We start from the raw sequence: 14513 nt of genomic DNA, 5'->3' as shown, positions 1-14513 counted from the left end.
ACAGAGGTGATGCGAAAAAGCCGAGGATGAAAGAAAGGGAAAAGAAAGAACAAAAGCGCAGTCCAGAGTGTCGTTAACAACAAAATCAAAAAAGGTATATATCTATACATCGTCAGGTTGGCCCCACGGCGCAGACACGTGGATCCCTCTTATACCGTTTCTATATAGCGCTTCATTTCCCTGTTTGACGTGTGTTTGGTTAGTATATCATATGACGGGGGGGTTGAAATGAGAAGTGGACGTCGCCCTCTAAAAAGGAGCAAGGAAGGGGAGGGTTGGGGATAAAAGTAAAAAATATAATAAGATTAAATAAAATAACAAAATAATAAAATTTAAAAAAAATAAAGAAAATTTAAAAAAAAATAAGAAAAATAAAAAGAGGGAAGGAAAGCAAGCAGCAGAGAAAAAAAACGGGACAGGTTAGCCCAGAGTGCACTCACCAATCCGTAACAGCCTCGTCAAACAACCGCACCTCATTCTCCCTGGTGCCGCCGAAATGATCGACAAAATCGTCGCCGAAAATCTCGCGGGCAACGCTCTCCTTGCGCATGAAGCGCGCAGTAGCCTCCTTCAAGCTCTTGGCCAGCCGCTCGCCCATGTCGTTGGGGCCACCGGTGTCGCGGCCCATGGCCAGGGGCGGACAGGCAATCTCGAGCTTCTTGTCGACGCCGCGCCAGCCGCAGCCGAGGACGGCGGCGAGGACGAGGTGGGGGTTCGAGTCGGCGCCGGGGGTGCGGACCTCGAACCTCGTGGCGGACGGCTTGGACGTGGGCGCGGAGATGAGGCGGATGGAGGCGGCGCGGTGCTCCAGCCCCCACGACACGGTGACGGGGGCCCAGAAGTTCTCGACGAGGCGCTTGTACGAGTTGACGGTGGGGGCGAGCATGGGCATGACGTCGGGGAGGCCGGCGAGCAGGCCGGCGAGGAAGTGGCGGCCCAGGTCGGAGAGGGCGGCGACGTCGGGCCACGGGGCGTGCGGGTCCGGGGCGTCCCGGGCAAAGAGGTTCTTGCCGCGCGCGTCGACGAGGGAGATGTGCATGTGGCCGCTGTTGCCGGGCAGGCCCTGGCGCGGCTTGGCCATGAAGCAGGGCGTGATGCCGTGGCCGATGCCGACGGACTTGACGACGTACTTGAAGAGGCTGGCGCGGTCGGCCATTTGCGACACGGGGCCGAACTCGAGGGCGGCTTCGTAGACGCCCGGGCCGGACTCGGTGTGCCATCCTTCAATGTCGCAGCGGAACCTGGCGCAGGTGTTGTACACGTCGTAGTACCAGTCTTTGTTGTGGACGGGGCGGTTGAGGCTGTACCCGAACATGCCTTCTGTCAGGGAGGGGAGCAGGTGAGGCGGGTTCTGCTGGAGGAAGGATGCCGGCGAGGCCGAGTCGCTCTGGGGGTTGCGAAAGGTGTAGAACTCGTACTCGGCTGGGTGGTCAGATTAGCCACGGAGAGAGGAGGGAGGGGGGGGGGGTGAGAATGCCAGTGGTGTTGTTGTTTTGCGGGCGGGAGGCCGGGCGACATGAAAGAATGCTGCCTTGCGGGAGGGAAGACTTGCCGCCGGCCATTGCGCCGTAACCCTTGGCCTGCAGCTTTTCCAGCTGCATCCTCAAGAGACCCCTCGAGCAAGCGGCAATGGGCTCCTTGGTATTGGGGTCAAAGAAGTCGACGAGGAAGAAGGGCACGTTGTTCTCCCAGGGGACGCGACGGAAGGTGGTCAGGTCCGGGACGGCCAGCATGTCGCGGTACCCGTTCTCGGCATTGGACACCTTGAGCTCGCGGAGGTAGGTCTTGTCGTGCATGTCCCAGCCGAAGATGACGGAGCAGAAGCCGAAGCCGGACTCGGCGACGGACAGGAACTTGGACTTGGAGACGAGCTTGCCGCGGAGGATGCCGTCGACGTCGATGCCGGCGAGCTTGACGCAGGAGTCGTGCTCCAGAAGCTTGGGGAGGGATTCCGGCGTGATGTTTTTGATCTCCTGGTCTGCCATGGCGGGCGGGTGGTGGTGGTGGTGGTTTTTTTTTTGGCGAGCGGTCCTGCGAACGAGTGGGCGGAGGGGAAGGGGAAGAAGAAGCGAGGAAAGCTCGGCTTGAAGGGAGAGGGTGTAAGCCTGCTTGAGGGGCGCCCGAGGTCAGCTTGGGGGAAGAGACGTGACGTGACGGGACGGGACGGGCTGCGGATAAAAGAACGGAACTGGGTTACGGAGCAGGAAGAAGCTGCGCAGGGGCGGACGGAGAAGCGAGCGCGACGGGGGTCAGCACGTCAGATCAAGCCTTGTCGTCTGGAGGGGGAGATGGGAGATGATGAAGCTCGGGGGGGAACATCGTCATCACTCGGTTGGGGAAGTGGGCTTGGTGGGCTTGGTGGGCTTGGTGGGAAGGGATTGAAGCCAAGGAGCAAGGGATGAGGCGGGGCGGAGCCAGGGCGTGGGGACCGCCAGCTGACGCGGGCCTAGCGCGGCTGCTTGGGTCTGGGCTCCGGTGGCTGTCATTGAAGCGACCGCGGATGCGGAGCGCGGAGCGCAGAGCGCGGTTCAGAGACCAGGGGGCGGTTAATACATGCGTGCGCATGCCTGGCATTTGCAGTGATTGCCCCCTCCCCCCCCCCGGTTGACGTCCACTGTAACCAGGCGCCAGCGCGGCGTGACTTGCAGTGGGCTGGGCGCTCTCGTCCGCTGCCGGCTGGGAGCCGCGGTCTGCCCCTACAAGTCAATGCCGTCGAGCCGCGACCCCCCTTGCTGTCCGGCACTGCACGTGTGTCCCGCAACGCGCTCTGCAGGACCGCCGCGGCCCGGCAGTGTGTGCAAGTCCTCGCCATGGCCGACGTAGAAAAATAAAACACTAAATTAAATTATATTAAATTATATATAAAAGAAAATAATTGAAAAAAAAAAAGAAAAAAGAAAAGAAAAGGCCAACGCGGGTTACGCTCCTGGATGGCTCTTCCGCGGCTAGTTGCCTCGCGAATGCAGAGAGGCACGGAGTTTATTGCCCTGGGCGCGCTTTCAGCAAGGACCTCGTACCCGCGGGGGGCCAATGGTTGATCCACTGCAAGCAACTGCCAAGCAAGCATTGAAGCAAGCTGGACGGGATGCCAGCCTTATCTGCCCCACCCATCTCTCGGCACCTTAACCTGACCGCGTGCGGTGTCGGAGACGTCAAGGCACGTCAAGCAGCGAGGTCAAATGACCCCCCTCCCAACTCCCCTTCGGACCTCTAATCTTTCTCTTGCATCTTGGATCTTGGCCAGAAGCCTCTTCCAGAGTCGTCCCTTCCCGTCTGCTGCCAGCCCTTTCGCTCGTTCGTTCTTTTTTTTTTCCTTCTTCCGGGGGGGATTCCTTCAAACCTGCCCGCTTTGCGCCTCCAACAACAGCCTCCGCGCCTCCCGCTGCCATGGGTCGTCTGTCCGGCAAAAACGCCATCATCACCGGTGCCGCAGGGTATGCTGTCCCGTGTCTCGCCCTCGCCTCCCCTCGGGGGAGCCATGTTTGAACGCCCGTCCTTGGACTGCTGACGACGGCATAGTGGCATTGGCCTTGAGACGAGCATCCTCTTTGCCAAAGAGGGCGCCAATGTCCTCATGTCTGACATCTCAGAGCCTGCTCTTGAAAAGGCCCTTGCCAAGGTCAAGCAGCTCGTTCCATCCGCCGGCAGGATCGAAACCAAGGTAACAACAACGCACGCCGTGTTCTTCCCCCCCGCCCCTACCTTTTCCCCGAAACCGACGGCCGTTGGCATCCGCAAAACGCTGAAATAAAGCACGCGGGCGTCCGGTAGAAATGCGACGTGGCCCAGGAAGCCCAGGTGCAAGCCCTCGTCGAGTCCCTCGACTCCTGGGGCGGCCTCGACGTCATGTTCAACAACGCCGGCATCATGCACGCCCAGGACGACGACGCCGTCAACACCCCCGAAGCCATCTGGGATCTCACCCACAACATCAACGTCAAGGGCGTCTGGTTCGGCAGCAAGCACGCCGTGCTGTCGCTGCGCCGCCACAAAAAGTCCCGGGGGTCCGTCATCAACACCGCGTCGGTGGTGGCTCTCGTCGGCGCCGCCACCCCCCAGCTCGCCTACACGGCCTCCAAGGGCGCCGTTCTCGCCCTGACGCGCGAGCTCGCCATGGTCCATGCCCGCGAGGGCTTCCGCTTCAACAACCTGTGCCCGGCGCCGCTCAACACCCCGCTCCTGCAGGACTGGCTGGGCGACGACCAGGCCAAGAGGCACAGGCGCGAGGTGCACTTCCCTACGGGGAGGTTTGGCGAGGCCGTCGAGCAGGCGCATGCCGTCGTCTTCCTGGCCAGCGACGAGTCGACGTTTGTGAATGGCCACGACTTCGTGGTGGATGGCGGCATGACCAAGGCCTACGTGACGCCCGAGGGGCCTGCCGCCGCCGCCCCGGTCAACAATGCTAGCAAGGATTCGCTCGAGTAAAGACAAACCCAGCTGGTTTGGTAGGGAGCAGAGGTTGGAGCTGTAATGACGGATAGCCAAGCCAGTTCATGGTGAGCCGCATTGCGAATGATTACGCCTGATGACCGCTTTGCGACGAGTGATTGCTTTGTTTTGCGCTGGCTCCAAGGGCATTGATTGGCCAAGGGCATTTTTGGTTGGCATTGGCGGCAAGGGCATACACCATTGGATGGACCCGGCGATGTGCAAGTTTCAGCCCGTCTGTCATTGGTATGATTGCCAGCAAAGGAACGCACTTGATGACATGGCTGCAGAGAATGCTATGCGCTACGTGGAAGAATGAGTTGTGTCAATTTATCAGCGGGACCGAGTAATCTGGTCCTTGGGTCAGAAGAAACGCATTGCCCGAACCAATCAAACTCCGGAACCATGCGTGCCCCCCCTGAGTCACATCTTTTCCCGCAAGTCCGGAAAGAAAAAAAAAATACAAAAAAAAAAAAAAAAAACCAGCCACACCATGCCCCTAGTTGAATTGGCCTTCTGTGTTGCCCTCGCCCATGCTCTTACTGCTAGAGCTGCCGCTTTGGATGGCCCCCAGAATACCATCCATGTAGCTCGCTCCGCTCCACTTCTGGTGCGTCAACACGTCGCAGCCCAGCTCCTTCTCGCGGCGCTGCACAAGGTCGACGTAGGCCTTCATGCCGTCCTTCTTGAAGCCGCGGGCCAGCTCGCAGGAAATGGCGGCCGTGGAGTGCAGGCCGGCCAGGGACACCAGCTGCAGGACGAAACCCTCCTTGGCAATGTCCCAGATGAAGGACTTGAGCGTCTCGGGCGTGAAGCCGTGGGCCATCCAGTTGAACGACGGGGAGAGGTTGTACACCAGCCCCTTGCTTGGGTAGCTTTCTCTCACGGCGCGGCCGAGCCTGGCGGCCACCTCGACGCTGGGGTCGCCCGTCTCCACCCACAGGAGGTCGGCGTACGGGGCGAACGCCAGCGCGCGCTTGGTGGCAGCCGGCATGCCGGCGCGGAAGTGGTAGAAGCCCTCGCGCGTGCGCGGCACGTCCCAGTCGAAGTGGACGGGCGTCTTGGCGTAGTGGGCGGCCAGGGCGCGGCGGCGGGTGATGCCCATGCTGCGATCCTTGGCCGTCGCGGCCAGGTACTCGCTGATCTTGGTCTGGGGGACGCCCTCCCTGTCCATGTGCGCGACGGCGGCCTCGTCAAACGTCACGAGCTTGTGGCTCCTGACCCACGCGGCTTCGAAGTCGTCAATCTGCGAGCCCTGGGCCCCCTTGGCCTCCATGGCCTGCATCGTCTCGGCCAAGGGCGGGATGGACGGGTCGGTGACGCCGAGGATGAACTCGTGGTCGCGCACGTCAATGGCCGACGAGAGCAGCTTGCCCGACTCGGAGTCGGTCCGCGCAATGACCAGGTTCTCGCAGCCCATGACGTCCCACTGGAACCGGGCGGCGTTGAGCCGGTTGATGTGCTCGCCGGTGGGGACGAGCACCTTGCCGGCGAGGTGGCCGCACTTTTTGCCGCCGTGCAGCTGGTCCTCAAAGTGCACGGCCGCGGCGCCGTTCTCGGCGAACAGCTTGGCCAGCTTCAGCACGGCGGACAGGCCGCCGTGGCCGGTGTCGCCGTCGGCGACGATGGGGCGGAGGTAGTCGACGTAGGGTGTCTTGGCGCGCTGCTCGGCCGTCATTTTGCGGCGGGCGTCCCACTGCTTGCGGTCGTGCATGTTTTGCGCCTTGGCCAGCCGCTGGACCTGGTTGGGGACGGTGTTGTAGGGGTAGTCGCCAAAGTCGGGGGAGACTTCGTTGGTGGTGGTGAGCAGCGACGAGCAGGCCCAGCCGGAGACGTACAGGACTTCCTGGTGAGGAGCCTGCTGGGTCATTTGGATGGGGTCGACGGCGCCCACTGGATTGCTTGGTTAGGGAGAAAAAAATAGGGAGAAAAAAAAAGAAGAATAAAGAAAAAGAAAAACGGGCAGGGACGCCTTGCGGGAACGCCTTCATTTCCGGATCCGACGCGTGTGTGGGATGCATGCTGGTGCTTACTTGTGTGGATCGGCTCCCCTTTCGACTGGCGTTCTTGGATGAGGTTGAACAGCTTGGAGGCCATGACGGAGCTGGGATACGAGATGCTCTGGGTGCCTCGCTTGGTGACGACGTCGGCAGCGCTGTACGGCCGCTTGATGCCGGCGTAGCGCGGCGAGGACCACCAAGCCTCCACTTCCTTGACCTGGGCCTCGTACAGGGCGTCCTCGGCCTCGCCAGCCTTTTGCGATTCGGGCAGAAGCTGGAACGAATCGGCGGCCGGGACGGCGTGCGAGTAGGGATTGCCCGCGGGGGCGGCCATGGCGGATGTCGTGCAAACGGCCCGGATGGCTCTTGAGCGTGGCAGGCTCGCCCGCACAGTTGTCGGCGACACCAGGCGCCTTGAAGCTGCGGCGACGGGCCTCCGCATCATCGTGAGGGTGGGTGACGAAACGAGCGGCGACGACTATTGGCCCCGGTGGGCTTTGGCGGGATTGCAGCTACCAACCCGACCGGCTTGTCTTGTCGTTCCCGGGGGGGGAAGGGGGGGGGGATTTCTCGGCAAGGAAGCAGATGTCGTTTTGCACCGCTTTCCAAAGTTGACGTTGGGAGGAAGATGCGGGAAAGGCGGAATAGGCTGATGATGGGTTTGAAGTTGGAAATGGCTCCAGGGCTCGGAGCTCGGGCGGAACGGGCGGGGCTCCAGGCAAAGCCGAGGATGTCTAGCGGTAAGGAGTGGGGCCAACGCAGCGTTGCTGCAAGTGCTGGGGCCTGGCTTGGGGAGGTCTCAATGGTTGGTGAGGACTGGATGTAGCCTGGCTCGCTGGCGGGTCCTTTGAGACCCCGAAAAAATCGCTGTATGTACATGGCCTCCAGCGTCCGGATGGCGTCGTGATGCTTTTGAATATGAGAAGTTTCTCTATCAAGAGGCAAGTAAGCTTGCGGATCTCTTGAGTAGAAATAAGCAGCCCCCTACATAAGGAACCTGCCTGGTACCTAAGCCTGGCAGGTAATACGTACCAGACCCTATACATGGGCACCTGTACGGGGTAGGTACCTGTGTAAGAGCCAAAGACCGCCGAGCGGGCCACGCGGCTTTCCTCGGCTTGCCTCCCTCCTTGTTTGGCTTGTGGGTGGCGGGGAAGGAGCAACCGCAAGGCTGGTTCTGCGTGCAATCACGGGATAGACGGGTAAACACGCAGCAGGCAGACCTGCCGAAGGCTTGCGGCAACGGCAATAAAACCTCCCGTCGTCAATTGCAGGGTGTCTCGGCATAACCTTTTCGGCAACCTCCAGTCCCCATCAAGCACCTCCCTCCATTGCGAGCCGGCGTCTTCTTCCTAAGCTCCCGCCACTCCCCAGACCAAGCTGCTGCTCATTCCACTGATCCACGAACTCCGTATCGCATCGCCGAAACCCACCCCATCATTCACAGCTCACCATGGCATTGAACTTGGCAACGTCGACTCGGGCTTTTGGCTCCCTCAGGGTATGAATTCACAGTGACTGATTGAGCCGCGCCCTGGACGCTTCCCCTTGTCCCCTTTCCCAAATCCTGACGCTGATGACTTGACAACCTTTGCAGCCCTTGGCCAGAGTGGCCGTCTCCGGTGCTCGTGGCTACGCCACCTCGGAGCCCGACCTCAAGGCCACCCTCAAGCAGGTCATCCCCGCGAAACGCGAGCTTCTCAAGAAAGTCAAGGCGCACGGTGGCAAGACCATTGGCGAGGTCAAGGTCGAAAACACCCTCGGCGGCATGCGCGGGCTCAAGGCCATGGTCTGGGAGGGGTCCGTCCTCGATGCCAACGAGGGCATTCGCTTCCACGGCAAGACCATCAAGGACTGCCAAAAGATCTTGCCAAAGGGCACGTCGGGAACCGAGATGCTGCCCGAGGCCATGTTCTGGCTCCTTCTCACCGGCCAGGTCCCCTCCACCAGCCAGATCCGCGTCTTCTCTCGCGAGCTGGCCGAGAAGGCTCAGATCCCTCAGTTCGTGTCCAAGATGCTCGACGACTTCCCCAGGGATCTGCACCCCATGACGCAGTTCGCCATTGCCGTCTCCGCCCTCAATTACGAATCCAAGTTTGCCAAGGCGTACGAGAAGGGACTCGCCAAGGCTGACTACTGGGAGCCTACCTTTGACGACTGCATCTCCCTCCTGGCCAAGCTGCCCACCATTGCCGCCAAGATTTACCAAAACGCTTACCGTGGCGGTGGTGCCCTGCCTGCCGAGGTCGATGTCACGCAGGATTGGTCCTACAACTTTGCCGCCATGCTCGGCAAGGGCGGCAAGGAGAATGAGAACTTCCAGGACCTTCTCCGCCTGTACCTCGCCCTGCACGGCGACCACGAGGGTGGAAACGTCTCGGGCCACGCCACTCATCTGGTCGGAAGCGCTCTGAGCGATCCCTTTCTTTCTTACAGTGCCGGGCTCCAGGGTCTGGCTGGTCCTCTCCACGGGTGAGTCACCTTGGGTCGCCGCGTTTTCTCCCGTCTTTATGGCGCCGTCCTCCCATAAGCTGACCCGTTTTGCCTCTCTTCACTATTTCTCCGTGCGCAGCCTCGCCGCTCAGGAAGTTCTCCGCTGGATTCTCCAGATGAAGGACGCCATCCCCGCCAGCTACACCGAACAAGATGTCCACGACTATCTGTGGACCACGCTGAACTCGGGCCGCGTGGTTCCGGGCTACGGTCACGCCGTTCTCCGCAAGCCGGACCCCCGTTTCGAGGCTCTGATGGACTACGCTGCCTCGCGTCCCGAGATCGCCAAGGACCCCGTGTTCCAGCTTGTCGAGAAGAACAGCCGCATCGCCCCCGAGGTCCTCAAGAAGCACGGCAAGACCAAGAACCCCTACCCCAACGTTGACAGCAGCTCTGGCGTCCTCTTCCACCACTACGGCTTCCACGAGACCTTGTACTACACTGCCACGTTTGGCGTCTCCCGCGGCCTTGGTCCTCTCGCCCAGCTGATCTGGGACCGCGCCCTAGGCCTTCCCATCGAGCGCCCCAAGAGCATCAACCTCGAGGGTCTCCTCAAGCAGGTCGAAACGCAGTAGGAGACTGGTGTATTTTAAAAGAAAAAGCCGGCGTGTTGAATTGGATAGATAATGTAATATCATAGATGCACTGCGTGGTTTTTGCCTGAATTGATGCTGGAGCAGTAATGGGTAATGGACCTTGTGCGATCCGACGAGAAACAGGTGATGATAAGCTCGTCACATATGTGCCATAACATCACCAGTTGCTATTGGGGGGGTACTTCCCTAGTTCTTGCGTGGTGCTCGTCTCGGCGGGTTGTCGGCACCGCGCCATTCAAATCGACCCTCGACAACATCCATATCAGATATGCAGCTGACACTTGCGTGTCTTGGACCAGACCAGCTCGATCCGAAACTTGTTTCTTCAAAACGACGGCTGTGGAGCCGGCTCCGAGGCCCTGTCCCGAACCAGCCTAGCGGGCCGCTGCGACCCCCGCCGTTACCAATCACCCGCCTGCTCGGGGAGGAGGTGACGTCGTCCAATCAAGCCACGACCGGGGGGGGGGGCACACGCCGAAACGGCAGGCGGTGCGGGTGCGACTGGCTGTTTTGCAAAAACCTTGGTTTTTGCGCTTCGTCCCAGGCAATCGCATCCCGGCGCGATTTTGCAATCCCACGCAAATTCTCCCTGTTCCCGGTCGTTGATGCGTCGTGCCGTCTTTTTTTGGTGACGTTTTGGGGCCAAAAAAAAAAAAAAAAAAAGAAGAAGTCCTGGCGGCCAGGGTCATGCGAAATTGTAATTCGAGGTGACGCGACGAGAGCGCGAATGTCTGCGACGCGGAGACGAGGGAAACGCATCGCGTCGAGAGCTGCTAGCTGTGGAAGAAGGCAGCGAAGCAAGCTTGGTCAGGCCGGCAGCAGCGACGAACAGAAGCAGCGAGAAACGGAGTAGCGAGCATAGAGCAGCAAACTACGAATCAGCGAACAACGAAGCATCTTCCAGCTGGACGCAGTTACGAACAGACGCATCTACGAACAGACGCAGCGAAGAAACTTCCAGACGGCAACAGCACGACAAGCGGAAAATTCCCCCCCCCCCCCCCGAGCCCAAGCCATGGCAAAGGCCAGCCGGCCCGGCCTCGGTGCCCTTCCGAAACCCCAGCTCGCCGGGCGCACGCCGTCGGGTTCCTTCCACGCCGGTGCCCCCATCCCCAGCCCCGGCTCGTTTCGCCGCCCATCCACCACCACCCATCGGTACCACACGCTGCCGGTGCAGCCGCCGAAAACGCCCCTCGAGCAAGCGCCGTCCGACTCGGACGCCAGCTCCGCCTCGTCGGCGTCGGCGTCGGCGCCCTCCGACGCCCAGCAGCACGAGCATGAGGAGACGCCGCTGCCCGTGCGCCAGCTCCTCCTGCTGGCCCTGCTCTCGCTCTCGGAGCAGACGGCGCTCAACTCCATCGGGCCGTACCTCCCGCAGATGGTGGCCTCGATGCCGGGCATCCCCGAGCGGCAGGGCGGCCTGTACGTCGGCCTGCTGGCCAGCGCCTTCGCCCTCGCCCAGCTGTCCACCAACTTCCTGTGGGGGTGGGCCTCGGACGTCGTGGGCCGCAAGCCCGTCCTGCTGGCCGGCTCTTTCTCCCTCATGTGCTGCTTCGCCGCGTTCGGCTTCTGCCGGCGCTACTGGCAGATGGTGCTGGTGCACGTGCTGATGGGCCTGCTGAACGGGAACGCGGCGTGCGTGCCCACCGTACTGGGCGAGGTGACGGACCGGTCCAACCAGGGCAGGGCCTTCACCTACCTCCCGGTCATCTACTCGCTAGGGGGGATCACCGGCCCCGCGCTGGGGGGCGTCCTCGCGGGCAGGGTGGGAGGAGGCCGGTTCCCCTACCTGGGGCCGAATGTGCTGGGGGCGGCGCTCCTGGCCGCGAGCGTGGTGGTCGTGGGCGTCTGGTTCGAGGAGACGCTGGACGAGCAGGGTCGGAGCCCGTGGAGACCGAAATGGGTGGCGTGGCTGACGGGCCGGGCGCGAGGGCGGCGGAGGGAATCCTGGGCCTCGCGACTTGCCGAGGCGAGTGCCGCGCAGCCCCTGCTCTCGCCGGCGTCGTCGTCCTCCTCCTCCTTATCGTCGGACAGCTCTCGGGATGGCAACGACGACGACGACGACGACGACGACGAGGCGGCGGCGCCCGAGGGCCGGCCGGTGTGGAAAGACATGGTCAACCACACCACGCTGATCCTCCTCGCGACGTACCTGGTCTTTCAGCTGTCCAACATCAGCTTCAACAGCCTGTACCCCATCTTCGCCGCGGCCCCGAGCCCAACGGGCCGCCAGCTCGACCCCTCCGCGATTGGGCTCAGCCTCGGCGCCGCCGGCGTCGCAACCATTGCCTTCCAAGCGTTCCTGTTCCAGCGCATCAGGTCCCGGATCGGCAACCTCGGCTCCTACCGCCTCGCCCTGCTGGGGCTCGGCACGAGCATGCTGCTGATGCCGTGGGTGGGCGCCCTCGACGACGACCCGCCCTTTGGCTGGGGCTCCGGCCGCGCCTGGCTGCACGCCGAGCTGGCGCTCGTCCTGATCGCTAAGAACATCTGCGCGGTTGGCGGCCTCTCCAGCGTCATGCTGCTGGTAAGCTTGCCCACCCCTGTTTTGCTCATCAAGCACAGCGAGCGCTAATTCACCACCGGCCGCCGTTCCTAGATCACCAACTCGGCCCCCTCGCACGCCAGCCTCGGCACCCTCAACGGCGTCGCGCAGACCCTCTCCGCTCTGGGGCGCTCCATCGGCCCGGTCGTGTCGGGCGCCCTGTTCACGCTGTCCGTCGATATCCGTCCGAGGGGGGAGGCCCTGCCGTGGAGTCTGTTTGGCGGCCTCAGCCTCGTGGGCTGGTGCGTGTCGCTGTTTATCCGTGGCGAGGGGCTGGAGAGCGACGACGAGGACCGCGTTTGAGCGCGTCTTTCTGCGGCGGGCGCGAGATGCTTGGGTGGCTGTTTGCTGCCGCCGGCGGCGCAGACCTTGTACAGTACATGCTGTGCATTTGGTTGAGCGGGCGTGTCTGTGCCCGTCGTGTGCCGCGTGGTGCTTTGTGCAACAGACAGTCAATAACTACAGGGATTTGAGAAAAGGGAGCAGCAGATAAAAACCGGATGATGCGGTCGTGTGTGCTCCCAGAGCCAAGTAAGCAACAGCGCCGGCAAAAGTATCGGACTGAGAACGAAAAAAAAGCTCCTTTTGCATCGAGTGAAACCTGTCATGAATGGGCAATGCGAGTAAAACTACTTGAGCTGCAGGGAGATTCAGTGCTTGTCTAGCGAGGCACCGTGATCCGGTCGCGTGTGCTCTCACAGCCAGGCAAGCAACAGGTTTCCTGACGGCAACTACACGGCTCCCTTGGGATGGCAGACATGCGCCCGCTCCCGGGACGACCACTCTTCGTGTCTGGGTGGCCGCGGCTCCAGGACCCTTGATTGCCCGTGTTGGTCATGTCGTCTTCCATCCGCCGTGGGCTTTACTTGCCAAGTCTACCTGCGTCGTGCCCTCGCTTGCTGTTCTTCGAGAAGAGCAAGTAGGCCCAGGGCTGAATTTGAATATACCTTGTTGTTGTTCTAAAACGGTACCCCCTGGTCGACTGCTCGGCGTCTCTGCAACTTGACCTGCTGCTTACTGAGTCCGTGGACCGTGGCACCCCCTTCGGCAAGGTCCTTCTGTTGGCCACGCTCCAATGAGTAGAAAGAAGGGCGGGGGGGCTGACTATGGACGGTTTTCCAGCTCTTTGCGCAAGAGTCCAGCTGCCATTTCCGACTGGCAACGACCCCCCGGTTTATCCACGTTGTGTTCCGGATGTCGAAGAAGAAGATGCCACATGTCATCGGGCTGGGACATCTACGACACCCTTTTCGAGACATTCCTTGGTTCAAGTCACAGTCAATGCAATGCGTAAGAGGCCCCGCTAGAGCCGCACTTGATGTGCTGTCGCACCATAGTTTGGATATTTCCTTTTTTTCATTCGCAATTCCATCGTCAATCATTGACTTTGACGGGGTCGCTCAAAAGTCTGCGTCGACGGGGCGACAAAATGGCTGCCAGGCTTCCGCCACAAATCAGCGTGACGTGGGATTTACCAGGCCCTCCCGAGGCTAGATATCAAACACGATGCTCGACCTCGCGTTCCTTGCGCAAACTCCATGTCACAGTTAATGTAAAGATTTGCCGGATGCCTCTTGGCAAGCTTCTGTAAAGGTCGCATCGTCTCAGGACTTTCGCTCGATTGGCCAACCTGGTTCACGATATATTCCCGCGGTGGGTGCGGTCCCAAAGCAAGGTGTCGCTGAATGCTAAGCCGGATGACGTGGTGGTATCGTAGGCCCGAGTCTTGGAATGCCGAGCCCGGTCGTGACGCTCCGTTCACACCGCCGGCACTTGTTCACGCCCAGAGATCCTTCCGCATTGCTTCTCGCTGGCCTCGCTGCTCAAAATGTGGCAACATTGGCAGCGGCGCGGCCCGCCGCCGCTGGAGGAGCCAGACCATATTCCCAGCCGACTGTTGATCATCTACCCCTCCAAATTTGCCCGCTCGTCATCGACCCATGTCGGGTCAGAGCCGAGCCAAGACGAGAACACGAGCCTGGGCTTTCTGTGCTGAAACTGGAAATATGCTCAGAGAGGGTATGGTCCCCTTCATTAGTTGCGGTCCCGCATCGCGACATGTCGAGTAGACTGTAGCCCCGTCAGTCATAGGTCAGCCATACGTTAGCCAATTGTTAAAAGAGGACACCGACTTCCAACGTGCAGTTAGGTGGCGCGTTTGGACAACTGAAGATCGTTTTAGGGGCTGGGAAATACTACCCATACCGGTCAAAGCATCTCATGGAAAGAATCCTGTCGAGAGGCCTAGCCGCCCCGCTGGAAGAGCTGCCAAAGCTGGGCCGATTGTCGAACGAGAAATGCTGGGCATTGCTAGGAAACAAGACTCGTACTGAACGAGGGTCCAACAACGAAAGGCAGAAGGGCAATAAACGCTCGTTGACGAGGTGACCGCGGATACGAGAAGTTTCTGCTTTTCGGTCCCTTTGGTGAGAGAGGCGTAACACGAAAGGC

The 14513-nt window shown here is 60.9% G+C and overlaps 5 protein-coding genes across 5 annotated transcripts; 3 read left to right on the top strand and 2 right to left on the bottom strand.

The window, feature by feature from the left end:
* Positions 1-149: 149 nt before the first annotated feature.
* UV8b_01796 (uncharacterized protein) lies at positions 150-1985 on the bottom strand (the record flags this gene model as incomplete). Its single annotated transcript, XM_043139294.1, has 3 exons — positions 150-180; positions 441-1422; positions 1553-1985. The coding sequence occupies 3 exons, from the start codon at positions 1983-1985 to the stop codon at positions 150-152; spliced, it is 1446 nt and encodes a 481-aa protein (XP_042995228.1).
* A 1402-nt stretch (positions 1986-3387) lies between these two features.
* UV8b_01795 (uncharacterized protein) lies at positions 3388-4425 on the top strand (the record flags this gene model as incomplete). The annotated part of the gene is made up of 3 exons (XM_043139293.1): positions 3388-3434; positions 3520-3661; positions 3772-4425. 3 exons carry the CDS (start codon positions 3388-3390, stop codon positions 4423-4425), a joined length of 843 nt encoding a protein of 280 aa, XP_042995227.1.
* A 502-nt stretch (positions 4426-4927) lies between these two features.
* UV8b_01794 (uncharacterized protein) lies at positions 4928-6873 on the bottom strand (the record flags this gene model as incomplete). Its single annotated transcript, XM_043139292.1, has 2 exons — positions 4928-6321; positions 6462-6873. The coding sequence occupies 2 exons, from the start codon at positions 6871-6873 to the stop codon at positions 4928-4930; spliced, it is 1806 nt and encodes a 601-aa protein (XP_042995226.1).
* A 1008-nt stretch (positions 6874-7881) lies between these two features.
* UV8b_01793 (uncharacterized protein) lies at positions 7882-9496 on the top strand (the record flags this gene model as incomplete). The annotated part of the gene is made up of 3 exons (XM_043139291.1): positions 7882-7929; positions 8026-8900; positions 9001-9496. The coding sequence occupies 3 exons, from the start codon at positions 7882-7884 to the stop codon at positions 9494-9496; spliced, it is 1419 nt and encodes a 472-aa protein (XP_042995225.1).
* A 1036-nt stretch (positions 9497-10532) lies between these two features.
* On the top strand, positions 10533-12365 carry UV8b_01792 (uncharacterized protein; the record flags this gene model as incomplete). The annotated part of the gene is made up of 2 exons (XM_043139290.1): positions 10533-12044; positions 12117-12365. 2 exons carry the CDS (start codon positions 10533-10535, stop codon positions 12363-12365), a joined length of 1761 nt encoding a protein of 586 aa, XP_042995224.1.
* Positions 12366-14513: the final 2148 nt, after the last annotated feature.

This window comes from Ustilaginoidea virens, chromosome 2 (genome assembly GCF_000687475.1).
Source record: "Ustilaginoidea virens chromosome 2, complete sequence".
NCBI lineage: Eukaryota > Fungi > Ascomycota > Sordariomycetes > Hypocreales > Clavicipitaceae > Ustilaginoidea > Ustilaginoidea virens.
The sequence above is the reverse complement of the archived record's forward strand: the minus strand, read 5'-3'. Positions and strand labels throughout refer to the sequence as shown.